This window comes from Microcebus murinus, chromosome 9 (genome assembly GCF_040939455.1).
Source record: "Microcebus murinus isolate Inina chromosome 9, M.murinus_Inina_mat1.0, whole genome shotgun sequence".
Taxonomy (NCBI): Eukaryota; Metazoa; Chordata; class Mammalia; order Primates; family Cheirogaleidae; genus Microcebus; species Microcebus murinus.
The window spans coordinates 83,655,406-83,674,935 of record NC_134112.1 but is presented as its reverse complement, the minus strand read 5'-3'; the positions used below and the strand labels follow the sequence as shown (position 1 = coordinate 83,674,935).

Here is a 19,530-nt window from a genome sequence, read left to right as displayed (position 1 = left end):
AGGCTTGACTTCTTGGCCTGCCCTGGAATGAGGCCATGTCCTGACCCCGGAGGCCCTCTCCAGACAGCCATCCCTGTGCTCCCAAAGCCTCCTGATGGCCAGTCCTCGTCTTAGCGTGACCTCTAGCTGCCTGCTTATGTTTGTCATTCCCTCTGCAGCAACATCCTCAAGGGCAGAGTTTGGGTCTTTTCCTTGCTCTTTCCCGGTGCCCAACACGGATGCACTGAATGCATCCTGGAGGGAAGGACCAGGCATTAGATGCTGTTAGAGAAAGACCCTGGAGCAGGGACTGGGGACCTTCAGTGCTGGTTCTCGCTTAGCCACTCACCTGGGGCAGCTTCCATCGTCTTCCTGTGTCTCTGCCACTGGGGATTTGGGGACTCCAGGGTCTCTAGGGTCTCCTGGGTGGTGAGTCGCACATTGTGGGACGAGCTGTCGGCACACAGCTTAGGTCTGCCTTTCCAGGCCCTGGAGGACAAGGGATGAGTGGATCCTGCAGAGAGCATCCTCTCTGTAAGGCTCATGAGATCACTGGGAAAGCGCTGGGTCCAGGGAACAGGCTTTTAAACCAGGGGCCAGCAAACGCCAATCCGTGGGCTGAATCTGGCTGGCCACCTGCTCTTGTAAATAAAGTTTTATTGGCGCACAGCCAGGCTCATTCGTATATGTTCTGTCCGTAGCTGCTTTCTCACCACAACAGCAGAGTTGAGTAATTGCGACAGGGACCATATGCTGTAAGGCCTAAAATGTTTACCATCCGGCCCTTTGCAGAGGGAGTTTGCCACCCCCTGCCTTGAGCCCACTGGAAAGGCAGCCTTTGCCTGCTGAGCCGAGATGGGCTGTCCTCAGCCGCTGCTCTGTGAGGCCCAAACCTTCTAAGCTTTAGCCAGGTCTGAAAGCAGGTGTGGAAGACGAGGCGTGGAGAGGAGGCGGCCTGGGGGAGCTCCGCGGGCTCTGACCCTGCGACTCAGTCGGCACACTCTGCCGCTCTCTGAGGAGCTCACGGCCTGGCCCACTTCAGTCCCTCCTGTGCCATCGTGGCGGAGACGGAGGTGGCGGAGACGGAGGTGCCGTCCTCCCCGGTGCGCGGCTGCTGTCCTCTAGTCTTGCTCAGGTCACGAGGGAGGTTGGAGACGCGTCTGGGGCTGCCCGCCAGCTCCGGGCTCTGCTTAGGTTAACGAGCCTGAGCTGGGGTGGGGCCCTGCGACGGCCACGGCTCGGCCCGGGTGGCCCATGAACGGTGAGGTGGGCATTTGGCAACTGCGTAACGAACTGGTGACTGAGAAGGTTGGGGGATGATGGCTGGAGGGCTGGACTCCAGAAGCTCAACTCCAGCACTGCCCTGGGCGGAAGGGCCTCTCTGGGTCCCACAGGAATCTTCCTGCGTGCTCGCGTTTGTGTGTGTGCGTATATGCACGTGTATGCACATGTACGTGTGTGGGGCAGGGGCAAGTAACTGGCAGTATAAAGATAGACAGGTGGGTAGATGGGTGTGGACGAATGTGGGTGTGGGTGTCATGGATTCTTTACCTACTGAGCATAAAACTAACTTGCTAAACATGGTTTTTCTCAAAGACACTCCTTGAACTGGGGGTCAGGTTATTCCTCACTTCTCTTTGAGTAGCCCCCAAGGAAAGTTCAGTCCAGTAGGGTGCTGCCCACCCCTGCACGCCCGCGTCTCGGCCACTGTAAGGATGGGCACCGGAGTCCAAGTTTCCTTTGTAAAAGGCTATGTAAGACAAGCCCCCGAGCCCTCCCCGCCGGCGGTCCCGTGCCAGCCAGGGTGCAGGAAACCGAGTCTCAGAGCATTTGCTTTTGATCTCAGCCTGACTGAAGCCTCCAGAGTAGCAGTCTGTGGTGTGACCACCCTGGGGGAGCAGGCTGCGCCACCCGAGGGGCTGGCGAGGACGATCTGGAGCGGGGCTTACATTAGGCCACGGCCCATGTGAAAAGAGTGCCCAGACCGGTGAGGACCTGGGCTGGGCGTTGCAGAGAAGAAGTTGGCTCAGATCAGGCCCTGGGTGGGCCAAGTGGGCTGAGCCCTAGACCAGGCCTCCGGGGGGTGTCCACACCATGAACGCAATTGGGGAAGGGCGGCCACGGACATCTGACCATCGCCGTCTTCCCCTCGGCTGCTGCGATGCTCACGCTCATTATTATGCGGTCAGCTTGTCGTCCTGGTCCCCGTGAACATGGTTATGCTGCCTGGTTATCATGGTCCTTACTGTCACAGCTCAACTCCATTACCGTCATCGTCAAGTGCCATTGCTTTTCCTGTGCTTGTGATTCACACGCCTCCTTCTTTCTCCCGGGTCAGTGGCAACACACCCATTGCTGTGTGGGGGACGCACCTGGACCTCATACAGAACCCCCAGATCCGCGCCAAGCACGGAGGGAAGGAGCACATCAACGTGAGTCCCGGGCTGGCGGGGCTGGCCGGGCTGCCACTCCACGGGCTGCTCCTCCAAAGGGTGGGGGCTCCAAGGACTCTCCACCCATAGTGGATGTCCCATAGCCTGGGACAGCCTTGAGCACTGGCATGGTGGGTTGGGGGCAGACACAAGGGCAATGTCACTTCTTGGCGCACAGCCGTGGAGGAGCAAGGACTCTTGGAGTTTCCGGCTTTTCATACCCTTACTCCGTTCTTCCAACTAGTCCCTGCCACACCCACCATGGGCAAAACCGGAACTGGGTGCCACCTGGAGAGCTTATTCCTGAGTGCCCCAGTGTGTGGTCTGGCTCCAGAAGAGCTGTGACCAGTCCGTAATCCTCCTGCATAGACCCCATTGTATACCAAAGGCCCCTGGGAGGCCCGATGTATGCACTGGGGCAGTAAGCGTGTGGGGGTGTACTGCATAGACCCCCCACTCTGGCTTGCCCTGCAGATCTGCGAGGTTCTGAACGCCACCGAGATGACCTGCCAGGCTCCAGCCCTCGCGCTGGGTCCCGACCACCAGTCTGACCTGACAGAGAGGCCTGAGGAGTTTGGCTTCATCCTGGACAACGTCCAGTCCCTGCTAATCCTCAACAAGACCAACTTCACCTACTACCCAAACCCTGTGTTTGAGGCCTTTGGCCCCTCAGGGATCCTGGAGCTCAAGCCCGGCACGCCCATCATCCTAAAGGTGCGGGAGGGTGGCGGGCAGGTGGGGAGGAGGGCGGGCACTGCTCCATGTCACAGACACAGCCAGGAGTCACAGGCTCCTGCCACGTTCCAGGGCCAACATCCCTTGCAGAAGTTGCAGCATAGCCCAGAGTCTGATCAATGTCCTCCCTGTGTTTGTGTTGGGAAGAAAACTCACTTTGCAGGCCAGTTTCACCGCAGGGCAGGCAGATGCACCCTGAATATTCGACTCCCAAGCTTTGTTTCTTGAGAGTCCAAGAACTAGGAGGTCAGAGGCTCATGCTGCTTCGTCCTAGGTGGCCTTTCACAAACCCCAGCATAAGGTTTCTTTGGAGCATGGATTGAAAATTAATTTTAACTCATATGACAATTTGAATCAACCCCTGGTGGCAACTCCAACTCTGTGTTAAGAAAGATTCTGAGGCTGCATTTGGGATAAGCTGAAAAGAGTACTTTGACTATGGATTTCCTGCGGGGAGGAAGGAGCAATGGTGGTATATGCACCATGGATATTTGGACTTATTGCCAAAGGTGGCCTCTCCAGCTCACCAGCAATGGATGGGACCTCTGGGTGCCAGCCGGCAGCAGTGGTCCTGACTCTGGGCTGGGAACTGGGTTTTCCTGTCCATCCAGGGGAAGAACCTGATCCCTCCCGTGGCCGGGGGCAACGTGAAGCTGAACTACACCGTGCTGGTCGGGGAGAAGCCATGCACTGTGACCGTGTCAGATGTGCAGCTGCTGTGCGAGTCCCCGAACCTCATCGGCAGGCACAAAGTGATGGTGAGCTGGCGGGGCCCGCCCAGACGGAGTGGGCATCCGGGGTGCGGATGTGAGTGGTCCGGCTCCATCCCGGGCCACCAGGCTTTCCGGGAGGGGATTCTAGCCCACCGTGAACCTTCCTTGTACCTGCCTCACACCCCGAGTTCCTTCCTCCTGCCCCACTTTCGAGCCTGCCTCCTCCGTATTGTCATTCTTCCCATACTGGCTGGAGCAGCGGTGAGGGAGTGCAGAGCAGCACTGAGTGCTGAGCTAAGTCACCTGCGTAGGCGAGAGAGCCTTCAAGGACGAGGCCGTGTTGGCCCGGGGAGGTGCACAATGCCATGTTCTGTGCCTCAGTCGTCCACCCGTCTAGTGGGGGTGACCCTCACGGAGCCCGTCGCTGGCTCCATGGCACACTGTGCTGAGGTCCCAGGAGCGGGCTCTTTCTTTATGAAGACGACAGTGCTAGACCCACGGGTTTTCAGCTGGGGGTGGCCTCACCCATCCCTTCCCGCAGCCCCCACCTCCCCTGCCGCAGACGGCAGTGACGAGACTCCTCCCGGGCCGTGCTTCCCCTCATCCCGCCCTGGGTGACCCGGGACTCTCCCCCGGGCTGCTCTGCCCCCACACCCAGCCCCCTCCCGCGCGGTGTGCCCGCAGGCCCGTGTCGGCGGCATGGAGTACTCCCCGGGGATGGTGTACATCGCCCCGGACAGCCCGCTCAGCCTGCCCGCCATCGTCAGCATCGCCGTGGCCGGCGGCCTCCTCATCATCTTCATCGTGGCCGTGCTCATCGCCTACAAACGCAAGTCCCGTGAGAGCGACCTCACGCTGAAGCGGCTGCAGATGCAGATGGACAACCTGGAGTCCCGCGTAGCCCTGGAGTGCAAGGAAGGTACTGAGTGACCAGGCAGCCGTGGCCCATGCTGGAGGCTATGTGTATGTGTGTGTGTGTGTGCATATGTGTGTGTGCAAGTGCGTGTGCACCTCACATACAAGCAAGCAGGCGGGCAGCAGGCAGCAGTGCCAAAGGTCGTGTGTCTTACCTGCAGAGCCCCGAGCCCGTGTCCAGACCAAACCCGTGCCCGGCAGGCCGCGCCCTGGCAGCACCAGCCGAGCTGAGGCCTCTCTGCCCTCTCCTTCCAGGTGTCAGACTGGGATCGCTTCAGCCCCCTAGAGCAGCCTCCAGACCCAGAATCCTGGCTGGGCGGGCTGTGCACTCTGCTCTAGGAGACACTTGGGGTTGTCCTGACGTGACACTTGACAGCAACCTCCAGCTCTCTTCCTTGAGCAGGAAAGTAAGCTGTAGGGCTGATCTGTGATTTAGAAGGAAGAGTGTTTCACAGATAGTATTTTTAAAAAATTACAAACACCACCATAAAGTGAAATCGTCTGCACTAAATCCAAGAAGGAAATTTAGGCATCAGACTCTCGTAACCCCAGGATATCACTCTGTGAGTCCCCTGGGAGGATCAGAGCGGGTTCCCTGCCGTAGATTTATACGTGGCGTAAACCGCCCCGCACCTGGGGCTCTCGCATCACAGCGCCCCGCCAGGGCGGCCCGGCTCTTTCTGACGGGAAGTGGATCCGTTCCATCCGCTCTCCACATCCTTCAGCTGTCAACACAGCATCCGCCTTGTGGGACTGTTAATTACTGCCTTTTATTATATTTACGCTGCTTAATTTTTTTCTCCGCAATGTACTCTTTCCTCTAATTAGGTGTAGTGATTAGAATCTCTTTTATGTGTGGCAGGCACGAGGCTTTGAATGTTGGGAGAGCTTGGTGACTTCAAGGAAAGCTGCAGACCGATAAAAAGCCAACCCCCTCCTCCTCCTCCTCCCCCTCCCCACAGACTGAGCACCCCACCTGGGAGGGGACAGCCGCAGGGAGTGTGCACGTCCCCAGAACGGGAGGGCTCAGCAGTCAGACAGGCGTACAGCCCCCAGTGTCAGGGGAGGCCCCGGGAGGGAGCCTGGGCTGGGGAGAGCTGGACGCAGGGTGGGAAGGGGGCCCTACGGCGACGGACTGAGGGGTAGCCATGGCGGCACTTTCAGGGGTTCCCAGAGCTGGCTGCTGGGCGCTGGCAGGGCAGCGTTGGCACAGCAAAGGTGGCTTCTTGGGGACTTTACAGCTGGCCAGGATGTCACTCACTCACAAACTCACGAAGCGCCCAGCCTGGCCCTTCACAGGCCTGAACTTCTGACACATAAACACACAAGTGTGTGTGCACACTCCCACCCCACACATGCCCACACACTCATAGACATGCTCACACACTCATATACACCAGCACACACACTCGTGCACTTGTGTACTCACACACTGACATACACACTCACAGACTCACACACCCCCATACACCCACACACTGACATACACACTCACACACAACCATACACCCACACACTGACATACACACTCACACACACCCATACACCCCCACACACTGACATACACACTCACACACACCCATACACCCACACACTGACATACACACTCACACACACCCATACACCCACACACACTGACATACACACTCACACACACCCATATACCCACACACTGACATACACACTCACACACACCCATACACCCACACACACTGACATACACACTCACACACCCCCATACACCCACACACACTGACATACACACTCACACACCCCCATACACCCACACACACTGACATACACACTCACACACACCCATACACCCCCACACACTGACATACACACTCACACACACCCATACACCCACACACTGACATACACACTCACACACCCCCATACACCCACACACACTGACATACACACTCACACACCCCCATACATCCACACACACTGACATACACACTCACACACACCCATACACCCACACACACTGACATACACACTCACACACCCCCATACACCCACACACACTGACATACACACTCACACACACCCATACACCCACACACACTGACATACACACTCACACACACCCATACATTCACACACACTGACATACACACTCACACACACCCATACACCCACACACACTGACATACACACTCGCACACACCCCTACACCCACACACACTGACATACACACTCGTACACTCACACACACACTCGTGCACTCACACTAACACACTCTCTCACACACTCACTGACAGACTCACACTCAGAAGCATTTGTGCAGCCATACTCATGCTCGTGCACACATTCCCACACATTCCCATAAGCATGCACACACGTGTTCCTCACTTGCTACATACACCAGTGTTGGCCGGGCCTTTGGTGGCAGCACATGCTGAAAGGCCCATTGACACGCCTTTTACACACACATGCACACACATCAGTGCAGGCTCCACTTGGATGCCTTTGGGTTATCTGCCATCAGGGCCACTCTACACGGCAAGAACCCCTGTGTCCGTGTGACCAGAGTAGAGGGGAAGGGGTGCTGGGAAAGAGGAACAACAGGAGAAGCTCCAGCAGCCTTTCCAGGTGTCCGGGTGGTGTCCCCTTTGTGCTTGCAAAGGAGCAGCCTTGATATTCTCCTGGCACAGAAAGCCAAACCCGTGGGCCTGAGGTCTGCTCTGCAGGCTAGAGCTCCGCCAAATGCAGGGGGAGGGGTGGACAGGGCTCCTGTCGGCAGTTCCCGGGGTGCCTGTGTGGTGTTTATGTGATCACCACAGCCCACTGTGCTTGCTTCTAGGGGCTCTAGACCCATGCTGGGCTTGTGAATCCTATCTGAGCTCAGCTCACTCACAAAGTATTTCCCCCTATTCTTGAGTTCATATAAATAGAAATACTGGGGAGCAGGGGATGGGTAAATTCGCACCTAATGGGTGTGGTTCGTGCTGCCTAGGGGATGGGCATGCTTGTAGCTCTGACTTGGGCGATGCGAAGGCAATTTATGTGACCAAAGTGTTTGTACCCCTGTAATATTCTGAAATTTAAAAAATAGAAATATTGTAGTGTCCACAGCTTTTCTTCTTTGCCAACATGTGTTAAGCCATCCCAGTTGTGCATGTGTGTGTGTGTGCACCAAGGAGAAAGGCAGAGCAGGAAGGTGGGGCGCCTCACCTTTGAGGACCACCTGTGGTGGAGGGTGGCCCTAGAAGAGGACATGCCCACATTGGAATGTGATGACCACTTGGGGCTATGTAGCACCTCGGGCTGCACAGCATGGACTCTCCCAGCTGGGGCTTTGTGACTCTGTCCATCTGGAGGCCTGAGCTGCCTCCACCCACAGCAGTGCCCACATGCTGATCATAATTCACCATCAAGTAGCATCACTTTGAGGAAGGAAGGACAAAGATATCTCCTGGGTATTTATACAGAAGGAATACATTAGCATTTCGGAACCTCTGTTTGAGCTCCATTGAGCTTTGTGGTCCAGAACTGGGCCTTCCAACATTTTTCTTTTATCAGAAGAAATTGTTCTGAAATCCTATACGGAGACCTCCTATAAAACCCAGCATCAGAAACAGTTCCTTCACCACTGGAACCTCTCCCTTCTCTCACCCAGCCCTCCACATCCCTCCCAGCACATTTTACAAACCAAAGCCCTTCCTCTTTCGATGGGCAGGTCCCTCCTGGCCCCAGCAATAGCATGGATCTGTGGACAGCCTCCTCCACCCCACACTTTGGGAGGGATTTGGCCCCAAGACAAATGTCCTTGTGCTGTGTCTTTCTCCCACGCTAATGCCATTCATCCCAGCTACTGAACACCCCCTCCCAGTTATTCCCGCACATCTGTGGACCACTGTGCATGTCTCCAGGGGGCCTGAGTGAGGGTTCAGCACATTCGGAGATGGGGTGGCTCTTGGGGTCACCGCATCCAGCAGTCTCACAGGCTTCTCTCCCTGCCAGCTTTTGCTGAGCTGCAGACAGACATTCACGAGTTGACCAGTGACCTGGACGGAGCTGGGATTCCCTTCCTGGACTACAGGACTTACACCATGCGGGTGCTGTTCCCGGGAATCGAAGACCACCCTGTCCTCCGGGACCTCGAGGTGAGAAGCGGTACCCCATGCTGGCGTTAGAGCAGGGAGCGTGTTGGCGACCTTCAAGTCCATCCTCAGTTGGAGGTGAGAGAGCTGAAGCCAGGCAGGGGACACAACTTGCCCAGGGTCCCTCGGCTTGTTTGCACCAGCCTGTCCCTCTGGCAGAGATGGGGCCAAGCCCCCTCAGAACAGAGATCCGAGTAGGGCTTCAGGTCGTAGGGGGTCATGGAGCCCTTTGAAACTTAAATAGACGTTGAGGAACTTCTCCCCAGGAAAACTACATATATGCAGAAACAAAAAATATGCCGATTAATTGAGGAAGTTCATGGACCATTGTTTAAGAAACCGGGATACAGGGGATTTTATTCCACAGTTGATGCTCGACATATAAGAGATTTTACCACTTGGTGCTTAGTTGGAAAAGATAAATGTTGTATTTGCAAAGGAGGTGGAAATTTGAATGATAAAAACTTACCTGCTCTTCTAGCAGCAGGGGCCTCATCTCCTAAACATTTTATCCCACTTCCTGTCCAGCATAGTATCTGGCTTATGTATATATTTATATTACACTTTATTCTAAAAGGGCTTTGGAATGGCTTGTAGAGATAAATACCAGAGAAAAGTAAAATATATAAATGAGGGAACCAGGACAAAATAATATTCATAAGGAGTAATCACTATTAGTTTGCTAGTGCTAATATCGTGGCACAGTTTAAGCACTTTGCATGCATGCATTCACTTAACCTCCCAAGAACCCTGTGGGGTAGTAAGCCCATTTTACAGGGGACAAGACTAAGGGGATGACTGAGTTCAGTGGTTGCCTGGAGCCACGGAGCTGGTAGGGGGCAGAGTGAGGGTTTGAGCCCAGGCAGTTAGACTTGAGTTAGACTCCCAATGACAACCTGTGCACTTGACTTCTGGGTGCCATGTGCATGGCCTTATGGCTCTGGGTGCTTATCAGAATGGATCCAAAGTCTATAGCCAAGGCAACACAGAAATAAGGTTGATTCCAAGATTTATATTTTCCATAAAATAAAAATACACCCATCACTCCGGAGGCGCATGGTTTTTCAGGTACTGACCCCTGAGGGTCTGTCTGCGTGGGCTTTCCAAAGGGGATGCAGCAGACTGTCACCTCTACAGCAAACCCAGAAAGTCCTCAGCGACATTCACGACACACACATTTCCCCAAACTTGCCTGTTGAATGAAGCGTGTTTGTGCGTGTGCGTCTATATGAGGGCAGGGGCGTTTCTGTCTGGGGGAGGCTCCCCTCGGCTGATAGACACCAAGAGACACTTTCCGAGGCCGGAGACGGTGATCTCTGTGTCCTCACTGATAATTCGTCTTTTGTGTCTGCCTCCATGCATGTGTATGTGTGTGCATGTATGGATGCATGTACTCATGCATAGAGCGCTATGGGCATCACGATACTTTTCTCTACCCATTTCCTTGTCATGCTCCCTGACTCTGTCCCTCCCCTATTCCCAGTCACTTTTCTCTTCTTTTTCTCTCTTCTCCAGCCTCACCTTTTGTTTGCTTCCGAATACCAGAGTTCTTAGGGCGCTGGAGAGTATGCAAGTTCCTGGTTAAAAGGGGGACGTGGGAGTGATGAAAAGATAAGACGTGTGTGAGCGTGTGTGTGATCTGATGTGTAGACTGTGCCCATGCCTTATTTATCTTTGCAATTCTAACTTCCGGCAGAAAGGAGAGCTTGGCACAGAGCAGGTGTGCAGGAACTGGTGAATGACTGAACAAATGAGTATCTGTGTGTCTGTCCTAATTAGGGTGGAAAGGGCCATCCTGGGGGGAAATTAAGTTTGAACATCCCGTGTCACCTGTGAACAGGGTAGAGAACAATCTAAATAAGAATCCAACCAGGCTGAATATATAAAGTTATTCTCCCTTCTTCACCAGCTCAAAATTCCAAGTCTAAGTAAGTTTCTTTTATGAATTTAACTTTTAAATCAGATTTTCTAAGAACTTTTACCGCCCCGCATTAGCATGGGGCTATGCAAGATCCAGCTCCTCTGTGAAATCCAGGGATCACTTGTGGATCTCTGTTTTCTTATTCATTTGCTTCCAGTCCTTTCTCGTCCTAGAATCGTTTCTCCATCTTGGTGCCTGGGGCTCTGAGTACAGGAACGAGCTGTTGATGAATCTGAAGCAATGTTTCCCGGACACTGTTTGGGAGTGTGAAGAAGGACGTGTCCTCTTGCTTCGGGCTGTCCTGGAGGGCAGGCCACCAGGCCCCCTCGTCTGGGGCCCTCTGGGTGAAGTCCAGGCATTCAGGGAAGGGGCTTCCCAGTCACTAGTCATGCACCAATCCTTTAAAACCACAGAGCAGTCAATCATCCACTCCGAATTTCAACCTATCATTGGCTCCTAAACTCTAACCTATTGGGTTACAATTAAAATTTACTATCCAGTTTTATGCTCCAGACTTCAACTCGATTAGAGGACCGTCTGGTGCATAAAGAAAGTCTTGTTTCAGAGTGGCATTTGCTTTGGGGGAGGGTGGCAGGCTACAGAGGGGAATTGTTCTGGTACTCCTCACCAAGACACTTCACTTCCATCTCCTCCCATCATAAAATGGGGAGAAAAGTCCTGCCATCTGCACCCCAAAACACCATGCGGGTGCATTAGCTATCTGGGAAACCCTGGGCTAAGGGATGTATGAAAAGCAGTCCATGGCGCTGGGAAGGCAGGTAATAAACTGGCTGTTTAAGTGCGCACGGTGCATGCCGAGCACTCTGCATATATTATCTTATTTAATGTTCATAAAACATTATGGCACAGGCACTCGTAGTCTCACTCTACAGATGAGGCGGTAGAGCCCAGAGGTGCTGGAGTTTCCCTCCACACGAGTCACTGTGGTCTCTCTAGTTCCAAAACTCATGCTGCTGAAGAGGATGCTATTTCAATTCAGGTAGCTTTGCTAGAACCTTCCTTCACAGGGCCCCGGACTTGCTGCCCAGGAGGCATGTGCATTTTGCGCACAGAGAAAGTGCAGCTGCAGCAAAAAGTCCATAGGACATCCTTACACCAAGTGTGGCATCTGGCTGGTCCATGTCCCCTTCCATCTCTCCAAATGCCATAGTGCCACACCTGCACGTGGCTCTCTCCCTTTGACAGCCAGCCCAGGCAGGTAGGAGGCCCTGCAGGGAAGGCTGCAGGGAGCCGTCAGAGTCGGCTTTCAGACTATTCCCCCGCCCAGGGGTACAGCTGGACATGGTGAGAGACGGAGAGGACAAAGGGGCCCTTAGGAGCCAAATGAACTTAGGGCTTGAAATCCAGCACTGCTCGTCACCAGCTGCATGGCCCTGGGACAACTCCAATAGCTTCTCTGAGAGACTGTTACAAGGAGATCACAGCCCACTCTTGCAAGGTCATTACCAGACTTACTTGAAATAATGTATATAATGTGCCAGGCACTGTGCATTGCACACGGTGGGTGCCCAAGAAGTGGCATTATCCATGATTTTTAGGACAAGTCATAGAGACGCTGTTGTGAGTGGTTTGAAGGACAGAGCGTGGCATGTATGCGAGGGGGGTGGGCACAGAGGTGGGAGACGGACAGATGCACAGATTGAGGCCTGAGATGATGGCACGGGGAGGCTGCCCTTCCCTCTTCAGCCCCCGGTGCAGTGGGGGGCTGGGGGAGCCAGGCATGAGGCCAGCAGAGGGTGGGCCCCTGCGGGGAGCGAGAGCTTCACCAGGAGGGGCCATGCCGAGCGCTGGATGAGCCTGCTTCATTCTGGTGAGTTCCTGTCGCTCTCCTAGAGCTGTGGAGAGTCCCAGCTCCAAGTCTCAGCAGCACAGCAAGAGAAACCAAAATGGGCTCTGGCAATGTGCGTGTTTCCTACAGCTCCCAGCCCCGTGGGAGCTGCCGATGGCAGGCAGCTCGGGAGTGCAATGAGCGCTCCTCTCCGCAGAGCAAAGGGCCGGCCCCAGGGTTCCCACTACGGAGGGAGGGGGCTAGGGGACGTGGGAGCTGGCCTCCTGGTTGACCTTCTGAGGGCAGGGCCTGGGACTGCCGGATCCCTGCCCCCTGCCAGCACCTCGCCCCAAGCAAGCTTGGAACACAGGGGGTTCAGTAATGAGTGACAGGAATGTTCTGCCACCTTCTGTGACTTTGGGCAAACAAGGCTTTCTCGGGCCGCCTCCGTCTTTCCCAGTTTAAAACCTCCAGAGTGGAGCAGGATAAAATAGCGGCTGTTCAGGAGCTCAGCCGTGCCTTGGGCTTTTCATACATTTTCTTTTTCAGTCCACATGGCCCCAGGGGATGGTAGAACAAGGCACCGACTGCCCGGGTTCATGGCTGGCGTGGCCCTTCTCTGTCTTGGGACTTTGGGACAGCTCCTTAGGCTCACGGGGTCCCTGGAGTAATCATGGGACCTACCTTCCCAGTGCTGGCACGCTAAACGGGTCGGTATTCCTAGAACACACAGAACAGCCCTCTGCATGGAGTAAGGTCTACACACATGTTGGCTGTTAGCACCTTTGCTTTGCTGGTAAGGAACCCGAGTCCACCAAGGCCGTGCCACTGGTACGTGACTGTGACAGCAATAAACCAAGTTTAACCGGCTCTGAAACCTCATCCGCCACTGCTACACACATGACACTCCTTCTGAAAGCCCTGAAGTGACTACCCCACTGGGACACAGCCCTCGACATGTGGCTCCAAGGGCACCTCCACGGCTGTCTCCCTCCTTCTCTGCCTCCCCGCACCCACCCCAGGAGATACTCCCTGCTGTGTTTGCAGGGGGCTCCCCCTTGGGGACAGAGCCTATAGTTGACTCTTTAAGTGGACTTTGTGTTTTTATTGAAGTGTTCGTGCAGAAAGATGTGCAAATGGCCAGTGCACAGTCAGTGAATTTTCCCCAGGTAAACACACCCATCAAGCCAGTGTCCAGACCAGGAAGCAGGACAGCACCAGCCTTCTAGGAGTCCCTTGTGCCCCTTCGGTCACAGCCAACCCCCAGACTAGCTATGTTCCTACCACCATTGATTTTACCTGTTTTTAGAATCTTTATTGAAATGGAGTTATATAAAGAGTATGCCATCCTTAGTGTCTGACTCTTTTCGTTCCCTGTGTTTGCAAGATCCATCCCTGTTATTACAAGTAGCAATGGGTCACTCACTGTCATTGCTGTGTAGTGTTCCATATTCTCGTGGAATATGCCACAGCTCCTCGATCCCCTCCATTGTTGCTGGACATCTGGGCAGTGACGGTGTGAGGCTGTGACCAACAGTGCTGCTACGTACGTCCTTGCAGATCTCAGAGACTCGTCCGTGTGCCCAGCTCTGTTGTCGACTCATGTTTGCTGGGTGGCGGGCACCCCCTTGCAGGGCTCTCCCAGGGAACAGACGATGCAGGCAGGGAGATAAAACTGTCTTCCTTCCCTTCCACTGGATACAGCAGGGTCTCAGTGAGAGTCCCTACGAAAAAAAAACATCAGCGCTAGAGTTGGGGAGTTCTTTAGAGACTGTTGGGCTTCATCTTCCCCCATTTTAGGTGGATAAACTTGGCCCCCAGAGAAGTAAAGTGACTTACCCCATGTTACAGTGGTATCAGAATCCACTTGGAAGCCAGAAGTCCTGACTCTGAGGCCACTAGTCTGCCAAAAAGATGCAGGGGGACTGGGGAGGGGGTGGGGCATTCAGTTAGTTGGAGGCTCAGGCCTGGTGATCCCTTAGCCAGGGAGGAAACCACAGCAGCCCTGACAGCTGGGAGCTCCCCACGGGGCTGTGCAGGTGTTTTGCCGTGGCAAAGGGCCCCTCATCAACTCTGCATCACCATCAGGGAAGAGCTCAACCCCCGGGGCGTGGCAGAAGGTGGCCCAATCACCGTGTCATTGTCTACTGACTGGGTGAAGTTCTCACTATGCCTTGGCAGGCTCATCTCTAAGCTGGAGGCCATGCCCTACCCCCTGGGCTGTGATGAGTTTCAGTAGATGCTTAGTGCTCGTGCTGAGGACTCAGTAACACTGGTCAGGTGGGCTCTGGCTTGAGGAGCAGGTGCTAGGTGGCATGGGAGGGTCCAGGGTACAGGCTCACCCCTCGGGCAGTCACTGGGGTCCCCAGCAGATGGCGTCAGGACCCCCCGGGTCTCCCCACAGGTCCCGGGCTACCGACAGGAGCGAGTGGAGAAAGGCCTGAAGCTCTTCGCCCAGCTCATCAACAACAAGGTGTTCCTGCTGTCCTTCATCCGCACTCTCGAGTCCCAGCGCAGCTTCTCCATGCGCGACCGTGGCAACGTGGCCTCGCTCATCATGACGGTGCTGCAGAGCAAGCTCGAGTACGCCACTGACGTGCTGAAGCAGCTGCTGGCCGACCTCATCGACAAGAACCTGGAGAGCAAGAACCACCCCAAGCTGCTGCTCAGGAGGTGAGGGCGCGGCCGGGGCATCAGGGCACTCCTTGCCCCGGCCCAGCTGTGCCCGGCTCATCAGCCTTCCAGGGAGACCAGGGCTGAGCCTCCAGGAGAGCAGCCGTGGTCCCTAAGGTCCAGGCTGCAGCACACGCCCTCTCAGAAGAGCCGTGTCCGTTGTCCCCAGGAGGTGATGGTGCCACTGCCACATCCTATTGGCTCATCCTACTCTTCTCTGCCCCATATCTGCTCTGCACATTTCCCTCTCTGCCCTTTCACTCCCTTTCTACTGCAGTTCTTCTCTCAGGGAGCCTTTGGGGGTCATTCAGACCACCCCCTGGCAGAAACTAGATCAGAACCAGGATTAGGAGAGAGACCCCTGGCCTCGTGCCGCCCGGGGAGCCTGGCAGAAATGCGGCATCTCAGGTCCCAGCCAGAACCACATTAAAGCTTGAGAAGCACCGAGTGAAAGCCCTTTAGGAGCGACTTACCTGGTGCAGCCAGCTCGACACTGCTGGAAGCCTCCAGCTCAACACTGTTGAAACGTAAAACGTCACGTGTGAACACATAACCGTAGCCTGTGGCTCTGGCCTTACAGGAAATAGAGACTCTCACTCTACCCGTTCTCCCATTTGAGCTGTCCTGCACTCAAAGCCCAGTTCTCCTCTAGGCTGTTATCCCCACGTCTTTAACCTTGGCAAACTCCCAAGTTCAGCCAAGTGTGCTGTGTGCCTCTGTCTGCCTGTCCCCCTGCCTTCCACCCTTGGTCTCTGGGTCTCAGGCAGGGCCTCGGTGGCTCCCACTCGGTCCAGGGATAGCTTTGGCTTTCAGAGACGTTTCCTCCAGGCTTCGTCCTGGTGCGGTGGGCATTCGCCTGCACAGCTGCAAAGGCTGCTGCATGTAGGAGCCGTCAGACAGCTTTGGAAACAGCAAGGTAGATCGTTTTGATTTTTGTTTTATTTTCACCATGCAGCCACCTGCCAGCATAATTCTAGGGTTGCCACTGCCTGCCAGAGCTCCCACCGACAACTTCCCGGCATGGTCTAGCTCTGCCTCTGTGTCCCCTCCTCTCGCTGTCTGTCCCTGCCCTCCCAGATGCTCTCATCCCCTTTGCTTTTCCCCGTCTTCCCCTGGCTGCTCCCTCCTTCCTACATTCCTCCCCCTTCTCTCTTCCCAGCTTCACTTTGCACTGGCAGCTGCCCAACTGCCTTGGGGTTGTAGTTATTAGTGGTTTCTGGCAACTGCAATCTTTAACTCTATCCAAACATACCTGGATGGGGTAGTTTGTCTCTGGAGCTAACTGCATGCTTAGTGCAAGTTTGAATATAATTTATTTTCTCTAAATGGATGCATGAGAAGTGTCCTTGGGCCACCGACACTGCTGCTGCATCTTCACTTCCAAAGTGAAAGAATAGGCGGGCTTGGGTTGCAGCACGAAAGGTGCAAGTTAGACTGAAGAAGGACTTTCCTGTCATTGCCAATGAAACACTAGAAGGGTCCCCAGGGCAAGTTCCAAAGTATGTGGAAGCCTTTGCAATAGGACGATTTTCGCATCTCTTGGCGTGAGCTGGGGATACTGCTCCACGCTGCTGCCAGTGTTGGGGGTCTATAGGTTGTGGGCTCGGTCTGACCTTCTGACCCTTTGACTGTGACTCTCTTCTGCCACCTTTCTTCCTAGCCCCTGCCAAATTAGTATCTCTCTGGGGCTTTTTTTTTTTTTTTTTTGTCTTTCCTTTCTCACCCAAAGGAACACATCTAGCCTGTAAACGTTCACTAAGGCTGTACTACCCAACAGGATAGCTACAAGCCACTTGTGACCATTTAAGTCCAAACTAATCAAAAATAAGTAAATGAAAAACTTCAGTTCCTCAGACACTCAGTCACATCTCAGGTGCTCAGCGGCCACGTGTGGCTGGTCCCCGCCACACTGGAAGCACAGAGAACTTTCTCATCACCACAGCACGTGCCGTGGGACAGCAGGGCTCTAAAGCACTCCCACAAATCCCGCCCACGAGCCTGATGCCTAAAATGTCATCCTCCGGCTTCGTAGGAGAAGCTTGTCTTATCATTCCAGGGGTGTCTGGGAGCCCCTGCAGCCCTTGTATTCATTAGGATCCCAAGATTCGGCCTAAAAGCCCGAGCAGCAAGGTCCACGCGCACTTCTTCCCTGCCCCTCCCGGCCCGCGGCGCTGACCCGCTGCTTCTTTCTTTGTCTTGTCCTGCCGGTTCCCGCGGTGACTGGTGGCAGGACCGAGTCGGTGGCTGAGAAGATGCTGACCAATTGGTTCACTTTCCTCCTCTACAAGTTCCTCAAGGTAGGACTGGGTGTGGGCATGTGTCTGGCTCTGCCTCGGGTACCCCGCCCTCCTGGGTATGCAACTTCTTCCTCCCCAGCCTGGCTAGGGGTCACTACACGCACTCTAAGTTCTCCCTCACCAAGACCACCTCACCTGGCCCTTGGAACCCTGCAAGAAGTGGCATTTGCCCTCACCATCGACTGTCTCAGGGCACAGAGCCCCACGGTCAGTCCCAGCTTCAGAGGCGAAGTCCCCTTGAGGCTGGTATCCTCCTAGCAAGGGATAGATGAGTGGCTGTGTGAGCCCTAAAGCTAAATTCCCATTTGGGGCTAAAAACAATTCGCCAAGTATTTCCTTGCTTTCTCCCTTCCCCTCCCAGCCCCAGACTCCCTGAGGCTGATAAGGGTCTCAAGAGCCGCCTGTTGCTCGCAGATAAGCCAACCAAGTGCCTGGGAGGGGAAGAGCAGCCGGCTCCTTAGCTTGGTTGCTAAGGAGTTCATGCCACAGAGGACCCACCTCTGCCTTGAGATGGGGCCTCTGAGAGCAGGGTGGGGCAGGGTGGGGCAGGGTGGGGTGGGAGACAGAAGGGGACAGGAGATGGAGAGAGGGAAGAGAAAGCTCTGGCAGGGTGGTAGGAAAGGGCAGAATGGGGGAAGATCCTGTGGTCCAAAGAGCCAGGAGAATGAAACCTGAAGGGCAGCAGGTTGGAGACGAGGGTATTGGAGAGCTGAGAGAGAGCAGGTGGAGCAGGAGGGAGGACGGCAGGGCGGGAGCAGCCCTTTGGAGTGGCAGGGCTGGGCAGTAGGCTCCGCACACCAGCGGTCCAGGAGCTCTGCCCAGCCTGGTTCTTCTCGCCCAGGAGTGCGCTGGGGAGCCCCTCTTCTCCCTGTTCTGTGCCATCAAGCAGCAGATGGAGAAGGGCCCCATCGACGCCATCACGGGCGAGGCCCGCTACTCCCTGAGTGAGGACAAGCTCATCCGCCAGCAGATCGACTACAAAACCCTGGTAAGGAGCCTCGCTGCTGCCCCCGTGGCTCTTGCAGGCGGGCTTGGTCCTGGGCAGCCCTGCCCAGCAGGGGGCACGGTGGAAATGCTGAAGAGCCTGCTTTGTAGGTGTGTCTGCTGCCTGGGCCCAGCCAGGCGCTCCCCCGTGCCTGTCACCCCAGACTTCCTCTGTGCCCCTGCACCAGGGCATCTGGTTTGGGGACCAGTGGCTCAGACACATCTGAGCAACACATCTGAGCAACAGAAGACAGCGGTTGTGGGGTTGTAGCCCTTGCCAGCCGTCGGCCAGCTGACCCAGGTGAACGCCTCACCTGTTCCCCAGCCTGGAGACTCAACACTTTACAGAACAGCTCCACGCGCCCGGGTGGGGGTGGGGCGGAGAGGAAACTGGAATGAGCGCCTCGTGGTTCTGAAGCCCACGTGTGCCCTGTAGTTTAAGTTCAAATATGACTGTGACCCAGGCTGTGTAATGCGAGGCCAGGCGGTCACCCAAAGAACTTGGGGATACCCTCCGTCAAGGTCCTGTTGGAAGCGGCAGCATAGCTTGCCATTTAAGAGCATGGAGCTAAGAGCCGGCTCTGCCTCTGACCAGCTGGGTGAATTGGGTCAGGCTCCTAATCTCTGAGTTTGGGTTTCTTGACCTGAAAAAAAAAAAAAAAAAACAGAGATAGTAACAGAACCTATTAAAACTGGGATCATGACAGTTGTCCAGAGTGACGGCATCTGGAGGATGGAAGGGGACGGGGCGCACAGGAGCGGGTCTGCGTAAGCACGCGCTGGTGCTCCTGGCCAGGCCCTGCCCGCCTCTTCCTGCCACTCAGGCTGCTGCTCTCTCTAAACCCGGGAGCTCAGCCTCAGGCTTTTTCAGAGAGTGTTGTGATCTCCCACCAGGCCTTTAGCTCCAAGAAAGGGGAGAGGAAGTGGAAGGAGAAAGAAAGAAAATAAGATAAAAGCTGGTGTCAGGGCAGATGTGCAGGGGG

General features: G+C 55.1%; 1 protein-coding gene across 1 annotated transcript in view; it reads left to right on the top strand.

The window, feature by feature from the left end:
* The window catches only part of PLXNA4 (plexin A4), a 424,461-nt gene that overhangs the window by 365,575 nt on the left and 39,356 nt on the right, over positions 1-19,530 (top strand). The window contains exons 17-24 of the mRNA XM_012739739.3: positions 2,318-2,411; positions 2,886-3,125; positions 3,758-3,904; positions 4,544-4,778; positions 8,744-8,886; positions 14,998-15,266; positions 17,497-17,563; positions 18,405-18,551. Coding sequence (XP_012595193.1) covers positions 2,318-2,411; positions 2,886-3,125; positions 3,758-3,904; positions 4,544-4,778; positions 8,744-8,886; positions 14,998-15,266; positions 17,497-17,563; positions 18,405-18,551 — 1,342 coding nt within the window. The remainder of the gene's footprint in view (positions 1-2,317; positions 2,412-2,885; positions 3,126-3,757; positions 3,905-4,543; positions 4,779-8,743; positions 8,887-14,997; positions 15,267-17,496; positions 17,564-18,404; positions 18,552-19,530) is intronic.